This window comes from Cheilinus undulatus, linkage group 5 (assembly GCF_018320785.1).
Source record: "Cheilinus undulatus linkage group 5, ASM1832078v1, whole genome shotgun sequence".
Taxonomy (NCBI): Eukaryota; Metazoa; Chordata; class Actinopteri; order Labriformes; family Labridae; genus Cheilinus; species Cheilinus undulatus.
Window position 1 is genome coordinate 4707635 of NC_054869.1, and position 17596 is coordinate 4725230.

Sequence of the window (17596 nt, forward strand, 5' to 3'; positions counted from 1 at the left end):
TCTTCCAGGAAAAGCAGATTTACAAATCTTTGAGTAGGAGAAATACTGAGTAGGAGACAGGACACTTTAGCTTAGCTTAAAGACTGGAGAATAGAAGAAACTGGTAGCCCAGCTCTGTCCACAGCTTGGAAATAAACCTCTAAACAGACTCCAGATCAGACAGCAGAGGATGTGCAGGAGCAGGCTCAGACTAATATCTGAGATAATAACAGAGGCTCTTGTAGTTTTATTAAAGATCAGATGTGATAGGACAAGGCTCTCAGCTCCTCTTCATCACGACGCAGAGACATTATGAAACCAAATAAACAGACGTGCATCTTACCTTTACTGACGGCCATGCTCATGTCAACAAACACTCTGTCTTTATGCTCATTATTTGAGCTCTAACTAACCTGTTATAATCTTGATTTTATTTGCTGACATTTTGCTTTGCTTTCAGCTCATTGTATCAAACTTACAGCAGCACTGGAAACGTGATAAATGTTTCAGTGTGTTTTGATGGTGTTCTCTGTGTGCAGACATGGCGTGGCTCCATCAGAGTCGAGGTTCCCCCAGACTCGTCCTGGTGGTGGTTTGTGTCGCTCTGCTGCTTGACAACATGCTGCTCACCGTGGTCGGTGAGTACATGCAGCTAAAATAATGTATAATACAAGAGACTTGGAGAGCTGCTCTCGTTACTCCAGGTTTAAAAGCTGGTGATCCATCAAGCCTAAATAACTACAGACCGATCTCTAAACTCTGTTTTGGCTGAAGTGCTGATAGGTCTGATCTATAACAAGTTAAAGGTTGTAACCAGTCACTGCAACTACACAACAAATTCTGCTGACTTAATTATTTTGGTGTTTGTGAAATTCCAGCTTGTGCAGTGTTAATTATACTCTGGATGGAGTCAAATCTCTAAAAATATTCTCTAATTTGAAAGAGTTGGAGTTGAAGACAAGTGTAAAAAATCAGCATCTCTAACTCTGAATCTGGGTGCGACACTGGAAGTGTCATTTACAAGGTGTTAAACCTAAAAGGCTTCTTTATTGTAGCAAAATTTACATTTTTTGAGTGATTATTTCCATGAATATTTACACCTTACAGCATTAATATGTGGATAACACTTTAATAGTTGACAAAGATCCACTGAGAGAGTAAATTTCTAAGAAGCATTGAGCTCCACAGCAAAAACAAAGGCTTTGAATTTTAATGTGAAGCATTTGAAAGTTGATTTGACTCCTAAGTGTAATTTTAACTCCATTCTGATTCTTTAGTTGAGTCTTTAGTTGTTGAGTTATTTGACAGTATTGATCCACCAGTGTTAGTCCAACTCTGTAGAGTCTAAGCTTCACACGCTGCCATTTTAAATCTTGGGGATTTCTGGGCAGAGTTTTCCCATCATGTCCTTGGGCAAAGCATTTAGACTTGTTTTGATATTTATTTATTCATTTAAATATATTCAACCAGAAAAACCTTAATGAGATTTTAAAAAAATCTAATTTACAAGAGAGGCCTGGCCAAGACAAGCAGCAGCCCAAATTACAAAGACAGACATAAAAAACAGAGCAGTTACAATCACAGTTATACCAAATACAGAATCACAGAGCAGAAAGTTATCAGCCAAAACATCTACAGCCCGATGCATCTTCCTCCAGCGACTTCAATCTACCTTTAAAAAGATTCATAGAGACCAGCTCCCAGAACGCAAGGTCTCCTGCAGAGGATCCCAGGCTGCAGGAGCAGCGTACCTGAAACTCCTTTTACCCATTTTAAGAGGGAGAGCAAAAGTAGATTTTGTGATTGACCCACAGAAAGTGTTTTCAGACAGACATGGTTAGTGGAACCAAAGTGGGAGGATGTGATGTACATGCATCCAGCTCCACTTTTGTCCAAGTCTTTCCTGCTGTTCTGGTATTCCTTCTTCAGTTTCTTGAGATTATTAATTATTCGGTCTGGTGTTCAGGTGAACCCAGCCTTCACCATCTCTTACGCAAGTTCAGCATATAATGTGCTGTTCCTTGTTTTACTCTCCAGCTTCACCTGGAATTCTGCTGATGCCCAGGTTACAACCGAGTATTTTGTCTCCCCAGAAGACCACTTTGTCTTTTTTTCCTTCTTGTCTTCACAACTTAAAATGTGATACGCTCACTGATGATGCCACGGTTCCCAAGAAAGAACAAACTATCTTTGGTTTCAGTTGAGAACCAAATTTTCAGATTCAGATCCATTTCCCGGTTTGAACACGCCGGCCAGTTCCAAATCAGGTTCAGGAACCAGAACCGGCCTGGAACCCTGCCAATCTGAAAGGCCTAAGAGTGGAGCCTGTAGCTTCCAGCTCTTTTCACATGAATAAAATCCCACAAGTATGATGGAGGCAGATTTAGTAAAGCCTTATAAATGAGGATATGCCAGTGATTTAGCCTCCATCAATCAATCATTGCCTGTACCGTACCATTTTACAAGGAGAGCAGGTCTAGACCCTCCTCTCTGGTTTGACCTTTTATAATAGACCAACGTAATCATTATTATAATAAAGACTATTCCCTTTTATAAGAAGACCAGCATTAATTTTTTATAGCAGTGAAGTCATATTGCTCTTGGATTCAATAAAACTGTTTTAGTAATGATTACAGATGTAAGTATGATGTTAAAAGATGAAGCAATTTGATACTAGCACTAGCAAAAGTAACAGCAGTGAAGAGAAAGATGGGGAACATATAATAGGGTGGTAATAGAAATGTAGTTTTAGCTGTTTTTAAATTCACTCTAAGATATGACATTATTATAGTAGTTTTAATAATAATAATAATAATAATGCTGATAATAATAATAATGTAGCGTTCTCTGTCTTAAATCAACCTCGAGACGTCGTACCGTTTGTACGGCTTTATTTCCTAACTTTACAGAGGCTACTGTGGGCTGTAGCCAACGCCAACACAACAAATCTGCAGCCTGAACCTCAAACTCTTGCATGCAGCCAAAACTGTCATCCATAGAGACACACACAAAAACAGAGAGATGCACACATACACCGAACACACGCACCTCCTCTGCACACGCTCTCAACCAATCACAAGCCTAGATCTCATGACAGACAGGTATACGGTTTCTCACGAACACTGCCAAACATGATGCATTCACTGACATTATGGAGAACTCAGTAACAGCCATAACAGAATCTGTTTCATCAAAAGAACAACTCAACAACAACAACAACTGAGTCCATTATAATAGTAATAATAATGACAATAATTAAAGTAAGATGACGCATGAGGTGCATGCATGTGCAGAACATCACCATAATCAATCAGAGGCATTAAAGTAGCAGAAACAACGCTTTTCTATGAATCTAAAGAAAAACAAGACGTAATGTGTTTATGTGTATTTCTACTTGTTTGGATGTTGCCTGTTGTACAGTGATCACTGTTGAGATTCCTTTACTTGTGTTTCTGGTGGATTGTTGTTGTTGCTTTTGATGTTCGAAGTTTTTGCACCATGAGTGAAGTTATCCACTTTTTTAGTGGGTTCCCGCTAATAAAAAAGAGAGACGTAAAAGCATAAATGATGGCTGTTCTTAAGTGAGGGCGTAGCCCAGCTCCGTGTTTATCATTTAGGATACTCCTCAGTGCCAAAGGCTTCTAACATGAGATGGTGTTCCCAGCAAAGCATGACAAATGTTTAATGATGTGTGAAGAGTTGATGATGTAGATATTGCTGAATCAAAAGTACACTCAAATGTGTGATAGAATAACACTGAGTGTTAAAATTAACAGTATGAGAGAGTCAAAATATTAACACTTTGTAAAGTGTTAATTGGTTGAATTAAACTCTATGGGAGCTGAATTATTATGTCTGATTTTTCTGTGTATTGTGACTCTGGTTAGTGTGCAGAAGAGTCGATTTTAACCCCAAAAAGAGTCAATAATGGCAATTAATTAGTGTAAATCAACCCTCTGTGGTGTGGATCCATATAGACGCTGTAAAAGTGTCAGTATTTTCAGTAGTTTCCATTAAAAGCATAATTTTACAAAACGAGGTAGAAAAACGGTTAAAAGGGGCACAGCTAGCTTCTTATTTCAGACTCTTGTTGACTCCCTTCATCTGAATAGACAACGCTCGACTCTAGGAGGCCTGCAGGAATGTAAACACCTCCACGTCAGGTAAATCTATTGAACTTTTTTGTAAAGTGTAGAGATCATACTCCATGTAAGTAGAAATCTGCAGCATGAATCTTTAGAGCTAATGGCTGCTCTTCACTTCCTGCCCCTCATCTGGCACTCACGCATCATCCCGGTCACCTGACTGATTATTTCAGTGTGACAGAATCAGAAAGCCTCTGATTGTACCTGTGCTTAGCTCACAAACAGCCTGAAGCAGAAAGTTAACAGATAGTTCATAACCATCTCAGCGATAACAGAAATCTCTAACAGGAGCTTTAGGCTTTGTCAAGCCTGCCCACTCAAAGAAAGCCTGGGTTTGTTGAACTCACTGCATGGTGCATCCCTCTGGTCTTAGTGGGCTCACGTGTCGTTTGCTGACATGTTTCAGCAGCAGATCGCCCTCACGTGTTCCTCCATGATGAAGTCTGAGCAGCTGGAAACGGGTTTGTGACGCATTTAAAAACCTGCAGGTCAGAGCTGTCGTCAGCAGTTAGACTCAGAGCTGAACATTAAGGCTGCAGAGGTCATAAAACACACATGCTCACATCTGACCTCCTGACATCGAACTTTAAAGTCTGTGCTCTCAGTTCATCCTTGTCTCCTTTTGTTTAATCTCACCTTATTTTTATCCTCTCCCTTTTTGTGTTTCCTCATGACTTTTATAGCACAAAGGGAGCTTTAACTTGTTTTTCATTGGATAATCGATTAATTTGACTTCTACAGTCCCTGAGGATGTTTGATGCATAGTGCACTTTTTAAATATACCAAAAAAAAACTAAGTTGATATATAAATGGAAAATCAGATATGACTAAAATTTAATCTGGATTTATATTGCACCTTTCACCTTGGTTCACAAAAAATGCTGGACAGGATAAAATGTAAAGATACATGTAAAGAAACATCAAACAGAAAAAAACATCAATACAGTAAAACAGTAATGAAATATAAGTGATCAATGACATGAATTAAAATCAGTAGAAAGAAAGGAATCAATATGAAGAATCTTGAAACCCTATTTTTGTTTAGTGAATATGCTTTTTGTTTTGATTGTTGCTATTTGGGTATTTTTGAAGTTGGTTGTATGGGAAACTTAAGATTATATAGTATAGAATTAGCCTCAGTCTGTGTTCCTCCTTCAACCCATGAGAATCCCTACACATTTCCCCTTAAAGGAACATTATGGGGAATATAAAACCCCCATAATAATATAATAGACCACATAGAACACATTTGTAATTTGTTTTTAAATACAGACAAAGATCTGGAAAGTTACATATGCGTAACATTGGGCATTCATGGTCATTTTTTTTTTCAAAGTAAGGATTTTTTTGTTTCGTAACATTTATTTGGATTTTTACTTGCATTTCCACATCATACAGCAACATTTTAACTTTAAAGGTCTTGTAATATGATAATAAATCTGTATTTAGATTTTTTTGTACGACAGGTCAGTGTGTTATAAACCCCTTGCTCAAATTTCAGTCAAATAAAACGTCTCCAAGTTTATTAAAATAAACTTCAAAATCATGAAAAAGGAGGCAGTAAAATCTGATCCAGGGTGGTGTGGGCATGTCTGTTGAATGAGTGGAAGCCACGCCCACTCTAAGAAAGACCAACCCTGTCACATTTTAAAATGTGCTACAATCTGACTGGAGGAAGGTACTCCTACTATCAGCCTGCCCCTTGACCTTACAGTGACCTTATAACCGGAGTGCAGCTGCTTGACTCTGTGCCAGAGAAGAGACAAAATCAGTTTTCTGTTTCAGATTTCTGTTATGATGCTTTAAATGATCCATAGACCACTGTGGCTGATAGACGTGGCAAATTTACCTCACAATGAACAAAAAAACAGCATTTAACTGACTGTTAACTTTCAGTAAAGGCAGTGACATCAGCTAACAACAGACTGGACTGAGATGAACTGCTCTGTGATTTTATACCATTGAAGAGTTAGGGGAACAGGGCTATTCCCCGTCGTGGGTTGGTGACATCATCAGCCCACATATTTCCCCCTTCCAAATTTAAACCTTCAAATGGCCTAACTCCCGAATTCAGTCACATGTAGATCTCAGTGTTTTCACATATTCACAGAAACCTTAATTCAACATATCTTGTGCGGTAAGACAAAACCCTTAGATTTTACTTTACAGGGTCTTTAATGTTAAAGTTTAACACAAAAAATCTTTGATTTGTTTTATAACAAAGAATGTGCAAACTGAATTAAAATAAATACTGCTTCATATTGGGTAGTTATGCAACAAGTTACTGTAGCTGTAAAAAACTGAGCTACACACAGATGTTGTGTTTTCTGAATTTTACTTCTTCTGTGTGTAGCTCAGTTTTCACTTATATCTCTGGCAAATGCCGCTACCGTTGCCAAATACCTCACACAACCCAACTTAAAAACCTAAATATTCCTTTAACTAAGTGTTGCCTAAATGTATAAAATGTATTATCATCTTATGGCCTGACCATTCTTACTTGTGAACATATTTTTCTATTTTTACTCAACCTATTAGAGCATCTATTCAAAAGTTATGTAAAACTTCTGTTATGGTTTTTTTCAACTTTTCATAGACCAACTCATTTTAAAGTTTATGCCGACTACCTTTTTCATGAGGGGGACTAGCCTATGACAGCCTAAAAACAGATCTTTGGTGATGCAAACTTTGACAAAACGACGTGTAGTTTTCATCAAGGAGACTAAAATGAGACTAAAATGTTAGTGCTGGACTAGTGGGCACTTCAAATCCATCATGCTCCTAAAGTGAAGATTCATGTGAGGAGAAGACATGTATTTATGGCAGAGATTAATGGAATATTTTCTCCTCCAGTGCCGATTGTCCCGACCTTCCTCTATGCCATGGAGCATCCAAGTCCAGAGCCTCAGACCGCCCAGCCATCCCTTCTCCCTCTCCCCGGCCTCAGTGCGCCACAGTTGGGTGCAGCGCCTCAACAGCCCCCTTTATCAAATCTCCAGACCTCCAGCTCGACCTCCAAGCCCTCTCAGCCCAGCCGTAGTGCACTGATCCTGGGCACACCATCAGAGCAGAGCCCCCCATCATCTCCCTCTTTCCCTCCTCTGCTGTCTCTGTTTGACAACACAACCTTCAGTCTACACGACATCCAGACTGAACCGATAATCGACAGTGAGACGACAGAGCAGACGAGCCTGACCACAGAGCTGCAGATCAACGAGACCGCCAACGCTACAGTAGGTGGACTTCTTCATGACCCTGATTGATCTTTATTACACGTGAGGTTCTAAGTTCTTCTTCTCCTCTGCTGCAGGAGTCCTCCTGTCTTCAGGACAGCGTGTTTCTGGAGGAGGAGAATGTTCGTGTTGGTTTGTTGTTTGCATCTAAAGCTCTCGTCCAGCTGCTCGTCAATCCTTTTGTCGGTCCGCTCACTAACAGGTATCATAAAGGCTGATTCCCTCTCACAAAAAGTCATTAACTTTATGAGAAATTCAGTGATGTGTTTTGAGAAAAATTTTCGTGTAGTTATAGCAAGTCACATATTTTATGAGGTGAATTTTGAGGCTCTCAGCCTCTCGGGGAAAGTTTACTCTAAGGTGCTGGAAAGGAGGCTCCTACCGATTGTTGAAACTCAGGTTCTGGAGTAACAATGCAGGTTTTATCCTGGTCGTTGGACAGTGGACCAGCTCTTTACCCTTGCAGGACTCCTTGAAGGGGCTAAGAGCTTCTAAATCCAGTCTACATGTGTTTTGTGGATTTGGAGAAGGCTTACGACTGTGTCTCATGGGGGTAATGTGTGTGGAATATGGAGTTCCGATGGTTGTGTCCACATTCACAGCACAAAGTCAGACACGTTCCCAGTGCGTGTTGGCCTCCTTCAGGGCTGACACTTGTCTCCGATTCTGTTTGTGAATATCACGGACAGGATTTCAAGGCGCAACGGGGAGAAGGGTTTCCGCTTGGGTGGACTCAGAGTCCCATTTCTGCTTTTTTGCAGACGATGTGGTTCTGTTGGCTTCTACCCGCAGGTACTGGGATGGTTTCTGGCTTAGTGCAAAGCCGTCAGGATGAGAGTCAGCACCTCAAAATCTCTTTCTTGTTGTTGAACCACGAACACTGCCATTAACTGAGTCAAGCTAGGCCTGCAGGTCTTTGGATGTTGTTCTGGGTTGTCCAGACACCTTGATTAAACTCCTGGGAAGTTTCCCCGATGTTCCAAGTTTTCTCCAGTTGTGGATAATGGCTCTCGCTTGAGTCACAATGCCTTAGAAATGTCTGTAATCCTTTCCAGACTGATAGATGTAAATGGCTTTGTTCCTCATCTGTTCTTGAATTTCTTTAGATGATGTCATAAACTTTAAGCCTACTTCACTTTGCCAACAGGTTGCTTTGGCTAAGCACAGTTAAGTCTTAAAAAGTGTTGATTGCCAATGATTGGGTGTTTTGAATTTATATTTATTTTACAATTTGACTGATGAATTAGTTCAAAGAGAATAAATGATTTGAATAAAAGTAAAGACTAAAATGTAAGGATTTGTGTTGACTAAACTAGATAAAAATGTTTTTGACTAAATCTTTTAAATGTGACTAAAACTGAAAGACACTTATAATAAAATATAAAACAGCTGCCAAAATCAACACTGGCAAGCATATCCGGGGGTGTTCAAACTTTTTCCACTGATGGCCACATACACTTTAACATCCACAAGGCCATGTGTATGACATTTATGCCAGAAGCAGAATAAAGGAGGAGCTTGGGTGGAGGGGGTTCTGAGAGCAGCTTGCAGAGAGAGTGACATAGTATGGCCAGGCTAGAGCAGTTTAAATGAGAGCATGGAAGCGATTGGCCAATAAAGTACTTAGAGCAAATCAGCTGGCCGTCAGCTGATGAGGGCTTGCATTAGATCAGCTGATCAGGGAAGACCTTGACTCCGTGGCCTGCCTGAACTAAATGCTAAATGCTCAAATTATTGGCTGACAAGTAAAATAGACAATCAGTTTCAGGTTTTTGGGGATGCTGACTAGATTCCAGGGGGCCATGTTTGGTCCTAGCTACCACTGACTCCACCCTAGAATATTATTGGTCCTGCTGCCAAAACTAACCAGGGAGTTAGAAAACAAGAGATTATTTGATTGCCAATATTTTTTCCCATGTACAAAGTTGTTCCAGTTTAGTCGCACAATTAAAAAAAACATCATTAAATCTTTTTTGTTGAGATGTTTGTTTACAGAATCAGCATGGTAGCTGCACCTTGTGCTGAAACTACAAAGTAAAATACAGTCAGGCACAAGCTCCATGTTCAAATGTGGGTCATGTTTAGTTTTATTTCTTGAATTTTCTGCGGGCCAATCAAAATTGAACCGCATTTAGCCCACAGGCCATAGTTTGGACACCCCTGGTATAAAACATCATCATAATTGATCAGAGGCAAAAAAGTGGCAACAGCTCTTTTCTTTGAAGAAGGAAAAAAAACATTCATAAACCTAAACATGGCATAAAACAGCTGATTCCTTACAGATGCCACGGATGCAGGACAATAAAAGTATATCTTTAGTACACTATCTTTTGTTTTCTGCAGGGTTGGATATCACATCCCCATGTTTGCTGGCTTCATAATCATGTTTGCTTCGACTATCAGTAAGTCACAGGAAAGCGTGCTGATGACAAAGTTTTCTATAAAGGAGTTTCTAATGATAACTGTGTTCTTGTGTATATCAGTGTTTGCCTTCTCAGGGACCTACGCTCTGCTCTTCTTTGCTCGCTCCCTGCAGGGAATCGGCTCCTCCTTCTCCTCTGTAGCAGGTCAGAGCTAAACTTTCACATTGAAACAAACATGTTTACCCCCACTATTATCATGATTTCTTTATGTATTTGGGTGTAGGTCTGGGTATGTTGGCCAGTGTGTACACAGACGACGAGGAGAGAGGAATCGCTATGGGCATAGCACTGGGAGGACTGGCTATGGGAGTCCTGAGTGAGACACACAAACTCTCTCATGCATTCACTCACATTTACTAAAACCCTTCTTCTCCGATTGCTCAGTGTTGCTGGGTGATTAGTTCTTTGAAGAGTCCTGGTCACGACAAACTTCTTCAATTTGAGAATTATGGAGGCCAATGTGCTCTTGGGAAACTTCGGTGCAAGATACTTTTTTGTAGCCTTCCCCAGATCTGTGCCTGTCAATCAGACCAATCCTGTCAACAATCCTGTCCTCAGACCTCATGGCTTAGTTTTTGCTCTGGTATCATTGTCAACTGTGAGGCCTTCTATGAGGAGGTGTGAGCCTTTCCAAATTATGTCCAGTCATTTTAATTCAGCACAGATGGACTCCAATCAAGGTGTAGAAACATCTCAGCAAAGATCCAGAGAAATGGGAGAAACAGGGGCTGAATACTGATGTCAATGTGATATTTCAATCATTTTTTTTTAATTTGCAAAAAATTCTAAAATTCTGTTTTGACTTTGTCATGATGGGGCACTGAGTGTAGATTCATGAGAGAAATACCTTTTTTCCTTTGGATATTAGCCCCAGGTTGCAACATAACAAACTGAAAAAATGCTGAGGGTCTGAATACTTCTTAATGCACTGTAGAAATCAGAGAGGGATAAAAACATATTTGTCCTCCTGTCTGTGCATATTTGTTTCAGTTGGAGCTCCATTTGGCAGTGTGATGTATGAGTTTGTGGGGAAGAGCGCCCCCTTTCTGATCCTGGCCTTCCTCGCTGTGTTTGATGGAGGTAATGATGAAAATCTTCCAAGGCTCTGATAGATTTTTGCAGTATGAACTCCCTGTCCTCCTGTTTTCAATCATGGCCTTTATAATCGTTATCATGCTAATGATCCACACAAGCTTATATTCAACCTTTTCCACAGATTTGTTTTGTTATATTTAAAGTACTGCTCTGATTTTATGGTATTTCAGTATTACAGCTGTTCATCCTGCAGCCCTCAAAGATCTCTCCTGGGGTAAGACAACATTAAAATCATGACAAATCTGATCCAGCTTGATGTGGTGAAAACGGCGGTCTGCTGCCTGTCAGTGAGGCCTGTTTTGGATCAGAATAATGAGCTTCAGTTTCTGTTTCAGAGTGTGGAAGGGACGCCGTTAGTGACGCTGTTAAAAGATCCGTACATCCTCATCAGTGCAGGTAAGACACTGACATGAGTCTTATTAGCATGATGAAATGTTAGGTAAAACGTGTTTGAGGAACAATGATTTGATGTTTATTTTGATTATACTGCCTATTTACATGGAGGAGGTGGAGCGTTGATCCCCACAGCAGCCAGTCTCATGTACTCATAAGGTCAACTTAAGGTCAAGGGGAAGGCTAATGGCGTGAATTCTGTCCTCGATCCAGATTGTAGCTTTTTTTTTTTTTAATCTGAGAGGATCGTATTTCTCCTGAGTGGGCGTGGCTTCATCTCATTCAACAGACACGCCCACACCATCCTGGAGCAGATTTTACTGCCTCATTTTGATGTTGAAACTTAAATTTATAAATGCAGAGATGTATTATTTTACTGAAATTTGACATGGGGGTTCATAACACAGTGACCTGTCATACAACAGACATGAATACAGATTTATTATCACTTTACAGGGTCTTTAACTCAGACAAGATTGAGATTATTGAGCTTGGCCCTGAACCTCAGAGAGGCTTTTTTAAATAATGTAACCGCCATAGACGGCATTAGCCTGACGCCCAGCATCACTGTGAGAAACCTGGGAGTTCTATTCAATCAGGGTGTGTCCTTTAATTTTACGGACAGCCTTCTTTCACCAAAATCAGTCTCAGAGCAATGCTGAAAAACTCTTCCATGCTTTTGTTACCTCTGGGTTAAATTACTGGAATTCTCTTCTATTGGGCTTTCCTATTAAGTCACTGAAGACCCTTCAGCTGGTCCAAAATGCTGCAGCAAGTATAGTGACCAGAACGAAGACAAGAGATTACTCCTGTTTTAGCTTCTCTGCATTGGTAGCCTATAAATGGTCAGGCACCAACCTGTCGTAAAGAGCTCATGGTGCCGCATTAGATCATTTCACTCCCAAATGATTGATTAATTGCAGGTTCTCTATGTTTCGCCAACATGGGTGTTGCCATCCTTGAGCCGACTCTACCCATCTGGATGATGCAGACCATGTGTTCTCCAAAATGGCAATTAGGTACATTACGTCATATATACACTGGTTTATAATTATATAGCTCTTATTCTATCAATTAAGTAAAATGATAGGATACAAGGCACTTTTTCTTTTACGTCTCTCTCAGTAACAGGTGTGTTCTGTTGCAGGTATGGCCTTCCTCCCTGCCAGTGTCTCCTACCTGATAGGAACAAACCTGTTTGGTGTTCTGGCCAACAAGATGGGACGGTCAGTGTGTGCTAGTGCATGTGAATGTGAGCATGAATGCCTACATCTGTCTCTGTCCATCACTCTGACTCTGTGTTTGATGTTACGTTCAGTGCCAAAGAGGAAGAGGTTTAATCAGCAGATTAACTGATTTACTTTTCTTGAGAGTCAGGCTCGTGTTCAGACCTGATCCTGGAGAGTTCTGGTAAACTGTCTCTGAAACAGAAACAGACCAACAGACTGAGGGTTGATGGGTATTTTTATGTCTCTACAGGTGGCTCTGCTCAATGATAGGGATGTTTATTGTTGGCATCAGTCTGCTATGTGTAAGTACAATAATCATCCACCTAATTATCAGTAATTATAATTGATTGTATAATTATAATCATCAATTGGTGCCATCGATCCAATAATCTGTCAGTCCATTCATATCTTTCCACCTATGAATGCTCCATCCTTTCATTAGCTTATCAATCATTCTTTCCATCCAGCATTTTTCAATCATTTAACAATCGGTCTGTTTTTGTCTGCAGAGTAGCTTCAACTCTAGGTGCCATTTCTTTACATTGTTATTTTTCCTGTCTGTGTTTCAGGTTCCCTTTGCCACCAGTATCTACGGTCTGATTGGACCAAATGGAGGTCTTGGCTTTGCTATAGGTGACTATTAACACATTACCTCACAGTATCTCATTCACAGAAGTTTTTTCTTAGTGAAAAAGGTTATGAAGTTAAAAGAAATGTCAAAAATATCAGCTTTAGTACTTTCCTTGATGTAGACACTTTTTATTGTCCTCCATCAGGCATGGTCGACTCCTCTATGATGGCTATCATGGGCTACCTGGTGGACATCCGTCACGCCTCCGTCTACGGCAGTGTCTACGCTATCGCTGACGTGGCGCTGTGTATGGGGTTTGCTATCGGTAACAACAAAAACAAACCCAAATACACATTTACATACTTTTCTATACGTGCATGTTTCTGTTTGCTTGACTTGCACATCTTTACCAAAATGATAGCTATAAATCATTGTGTTGTTCCAGGACCGTCCACAGGGGGAGCTCTGGTCCAGGCAGTAGGTTTCCCTTGTCTCATGGTGTTTATCGGGGTCATCAACATCATGTATGCTCCGCTTTGCTTCCTGTTACGTAACCCAGCTGTGAGAGAGGAGAAAATGGTAAATATGAATCTAAAATGTCTCAGCATGCACATGCAGTAGGGATGTGACGATACGCTTAGCTCATGAGACAAGACAAAAGAAGATGAGATGAGACAAGATGTGATGATTCAAGATCAGACAAGATGAGATCAGATGAGCTGAGACAAGATAGTATGGGACAAGACAAGATGAGACCAGGCTAGATAACATGAGATGAGGTGAGACAAGACTGATGAGAACAGACAAGATAATATATGATGAGTCGAAAAGAGACAAGATGAGCTAAAACAAGATAAACGGGACGAGATGACACCAGAGGACACAAAACAAAATGAGACAAGACAAGACTGTGGAGAAGAAACCAATCAAGATGAAATGAGACAAGACAAAAAGAGATGAGATTAAACAAAATAAGATGAGATGATATGGGATAGGACTTGACAAGATGTGACAAAGTGAAACAAGAGAAGATGAGAGGAGAAGAGATGAGGTGAGACGTGAAAGCAGGAGATGAAATGAAATAAGAAAACAGGACATGACGAGGAATTAAGACAAGACTGGATGACATCATACAAGATGAAACAAAATAAGACTAGACAAGATATGAAGACATGAGATGACACTAGATGTGATTAGTCAAGATCAGACAAGACAAGATCAGATGAGCTGAGACAAGATAGGATGGGATGAGGCAAGATGAGACCAGAGTAGACAACACAAGATGAAGCAAGACATGACAAGATATGATGAGACCATAGACTGTAGGAAGAATTGGACAAACCCTGTGGGATGTCAGTCGTCTGCTTACAATAGGCTTCCATATTGAAATCTCTGTCTCAACCGAACTTTGGATCAACCTAACACCCCACCCCCTAAGCGGGACTTCCTGTCAGCCTGCTAGCTAGCATTCTGGTTGACAGAAACAGAGCCTTTGCCTGCCGAGCTATCTGTCAATCAAATGAGACGCGCCAATCAGCTTTCATCCTAAATATAATCCAAACGATTGTGGTACAAAAAATTCACCCCCCGTACTGGAGGTTGCTGCTTGGATAAGACAAGATGAGATAAGATGAGCTAAAACAAGATAAATGGGATGAGATGAGACTAGAGGAGACAAAACAAGATGAGACAAGACAATAAGAGATGAGATGAAACAATATGAGACAAGATAAAACTAGACAAGATGAGATAAGATGAAGTGAGACGTGACAACAGGAGATGAGGAGAGACAAGATAAAATGAGAAAGCAGGAGATGACAAGAAGCGAGTTAAGAGAAGACAGGATGACATCAGACAAGATGAAACAAGATAAGACTAGCCAAGATATGAAGAAATGAGATGAAACAAGAGATGAGATGAGACTAGATGTGGTGAGACAAGATAAGATAAGATAAAATGAGACAAGATGTGATGAAATGAAATGAAATGAAAGGTGGTGAGATAAGATGGGACTAGCTAGGATGAGAAGATCCAAGACAAGAAAAGATGTGATAATAGGAGAGAAGATGGGATTAGGTGAGACCAGATGATATAAGACAAGATGAAATGAGAAAAGATGAGATGAGATGAGACTATTTGAGACACTACATGAGACTAGATGAGACGGGAAAGGATGACATGAGACAAGATGGGATGGAATGAGATGAAATAAGATGAGACAAGATGAATGAAGATGTGAGGAAATGACATGAGATAAGGTGAGAAGATAACAGGAGAAAAAAAGACGAGACAAAACGATGAAATAAGAAAAGATTAGATGAGAAGAGACAAGTTGAGATGAGATTAGATAAGATGTGAGGAAATGAGATGAAACAAGAAAAAAGAGATGAGAAAAGACTAGAATAGGTAAGACCAGATGAGAGGGGACAAGATGAGACGAGACAAAACTGTTGAGAAGAGACAAGATGAGACGAGACAAGACAAAAAAAGATGAGCTGAGACAAGATAAATGGGACGGGACGAGAGAAAACTGATCAGTAGAGACAAGATGAGACTAGATGAGATGAGACTAGTTTTGGGCTCACAAGAACAAGACTAAAGGTTACCCTTATTTTAACTTTGGTATCAGAATATACAACTGAAAAAAAATGTGTTTTACACATGAAACTAATAGAATGCAAAGATCTCAGGTCTATTTTGGATAGTTTTACATGTTAATCCTCTTGCACCAGTTTTAACTGCTCACATACAGTTTATGTCTTGCTGATATGACTAAAACAAGGCTTTTAGACTGCCTGTGAGAGTGCCTTGTCTCACTCCTGATCAAACATCTCAGAGAATCTAGAAAAAAGAGGGCTAGCCTTTTCTTCCACAAGCTGTACGCAGCTCTTGGACAAAATAGACAGGAAAATGATAAATACAGCACCATGTTTTCCTTGTTTGAACATCTATTTATTTGTTCACATTGGTAGAATTTGTTGGCAATCTGATTCTTGGCTTTGATAAAGGACACAAGCTGAAATGCTTGTCTGACAGCAACCCCTCGGCAGGTGCTTCTGACACTTAAAAATATCCACTTGTTTGTTTTCCGTATGTCAAAAAGAAGCATCAGTAATCATTTAAATTTGTTCCCTCCTCTATTCATTACTGAGCCTGTCCAGCCACATGTTGTTACTAGAAACTTTAAAACTCTCCGTTAAAAAATCACATGATGCCAGCTGGATTTCTTCTGAACCTTCAACAGATTTTGGAAACTCACTGGAGCCCAAACAGCTGCAGGATTCAGGTTTCTGCATCCTGAACGGATCCCCAAAAACACTGTGTCAACAGCAAAGAAGTTAACACAGCCAACGGCTCACACCGCTTATTAAAATCTGTTCACACAGCCCGAGTGTGGCTGCAGGTCCCGACACATCAGCAGGAAGCGAGTTTGTGATGTTGAAGCCAAAGTGTTTGTGAAGTCATTACACAGCGATTAGACTGATCACAGATCAGAGGATGCTGCTTCAAAGCTGCAGAGGAAACGTTTCCTCCTAATAAACTCCCAATTACACACACTGATTACACACAGTCAGGCTGCTTTATTGATCCACCGTGTGATTGTTTCTCTTACAGGCCATCATCGATCAGGAGTGTGTGATGCACAGGAAAAGCTACAACACTCAGAGAGAGAGTCGAGAGTTTCCTCTGAGCGACTACAGCGAGGAAGAAGAGACAGAAGAGTGACACACCCACACACTGATTACACACACTGCTGAAGATGTTATGTTGTGATGTTGTCTCTGAACATGTTTGACCTCCATAATCAGACTTCCTGTCGTCACAGTCGGAGCAGAGCAGACTCTTCTTAAACTGAACATCACCACAGAAAAAGCCCACAGGAGCCCTTCACACATCCTCAATATTCAAGTTAAATTTAACTGATTCTTCTTTAAAATGTCAGTTTACAAGGACAGCTTGTTGCTCTGCAGCTACCTCTGATTTATCAGTTCATGGAGGGGGGTTTAGGCTGCTTTCTTTGCAGCAGAGGTGGAAAGTAACCAATACATTTACTCAAATGACTGGAATTTAGTAGTTTTTGTTTGATTTTACTTCTTTAAGTGCATTTTGAAACAAGTTATTTCACGCTTACTAATTTTTACTTCAATAACATGAAAATGGCTTTGACTACACAGCATCACATAGCAAGAGAATGATTCCACATCACATCCCAAAACAGCTGTTGCATTTTACTGTCTTATAAAGGTATGACTGTACCTGAACTGCCTGGTCAGAGATCCACATTCTCATGTTGATACTATAAAGGAAACATCATATTTAACTTTATAAATCCTCAGTAGCTTCTCAGTACTCACTTTTTACTTTCACTTGAGTAAATCTATAGGCCAGTATTTTTTTTTATTCTACTGAAGTCAATTCTAACCAAAGTGTCTGTACATACTTTTCAGGCATGCTTTTATTTTTGGCAGCATCAGAGGAAACACACTTTGTAATGGGTTGCATGCATTTAAATCTTATTTACTATTTA

At 40.1% G+C, this 17596-nt stretch overlaps 1 protein-coding gene across 1 annotated transcript; it reads left to right on the forward strand.

Moving 5' to 3' along the window:
• The first annotated feature begins 520 nt into the window (after positions 1-520).
• Positions 521-16794, forward strand: LOC121510239 (chromaffin granule amine transporter). Its single transcript, XM_041788202.1, has 17 exons — positions 521-617; positions 6978-7080; positions 7165-7357; positions 7435-7559; positions 9701-9759; positions 9841-9924; positions 10004-10096; positions 10771-10860; positions 11046-11089; positions 11211-11271; positions 12192-12287; positions 12416-12494; positions 12748-12799; positions 13067-13130; positions 13274-13393; positions 13514-13647; positions 16684-16794. The coding sequence occupies exons 1-17, from the start codon at positions 521-523 to the stop codon at positions 16792-16794; spliced, it is 1605 nt and encodes a 534-aa protein (XP_041644136.1).
• Positions 16795-17596: the final 802 nt, after the last annotated feature.

Coding starts and splice junctions, on each gene's coding strand:
- LOC121510239 (XM_041788202.1), top strand. CDS start 521: ATGGCGTGGCTCCATCAGAGTCGAGGTTCCCCCAGACTCGTCCTGGTG. Junction 10,861..11,045: donor CCTCGCTGTGTTTGATGGAG/GTAATGATGAAA, acceptor ATGGTATTTCAG/TATTACAGCTGTTCATCCTG. Junction 12,800..13,066: donor TTGGCATCAGTCTGCTATGT/GTAAGTACAATA, acceptor TCTGTGTTTCAG/GTTCCCTTTGCCACCAGTAT.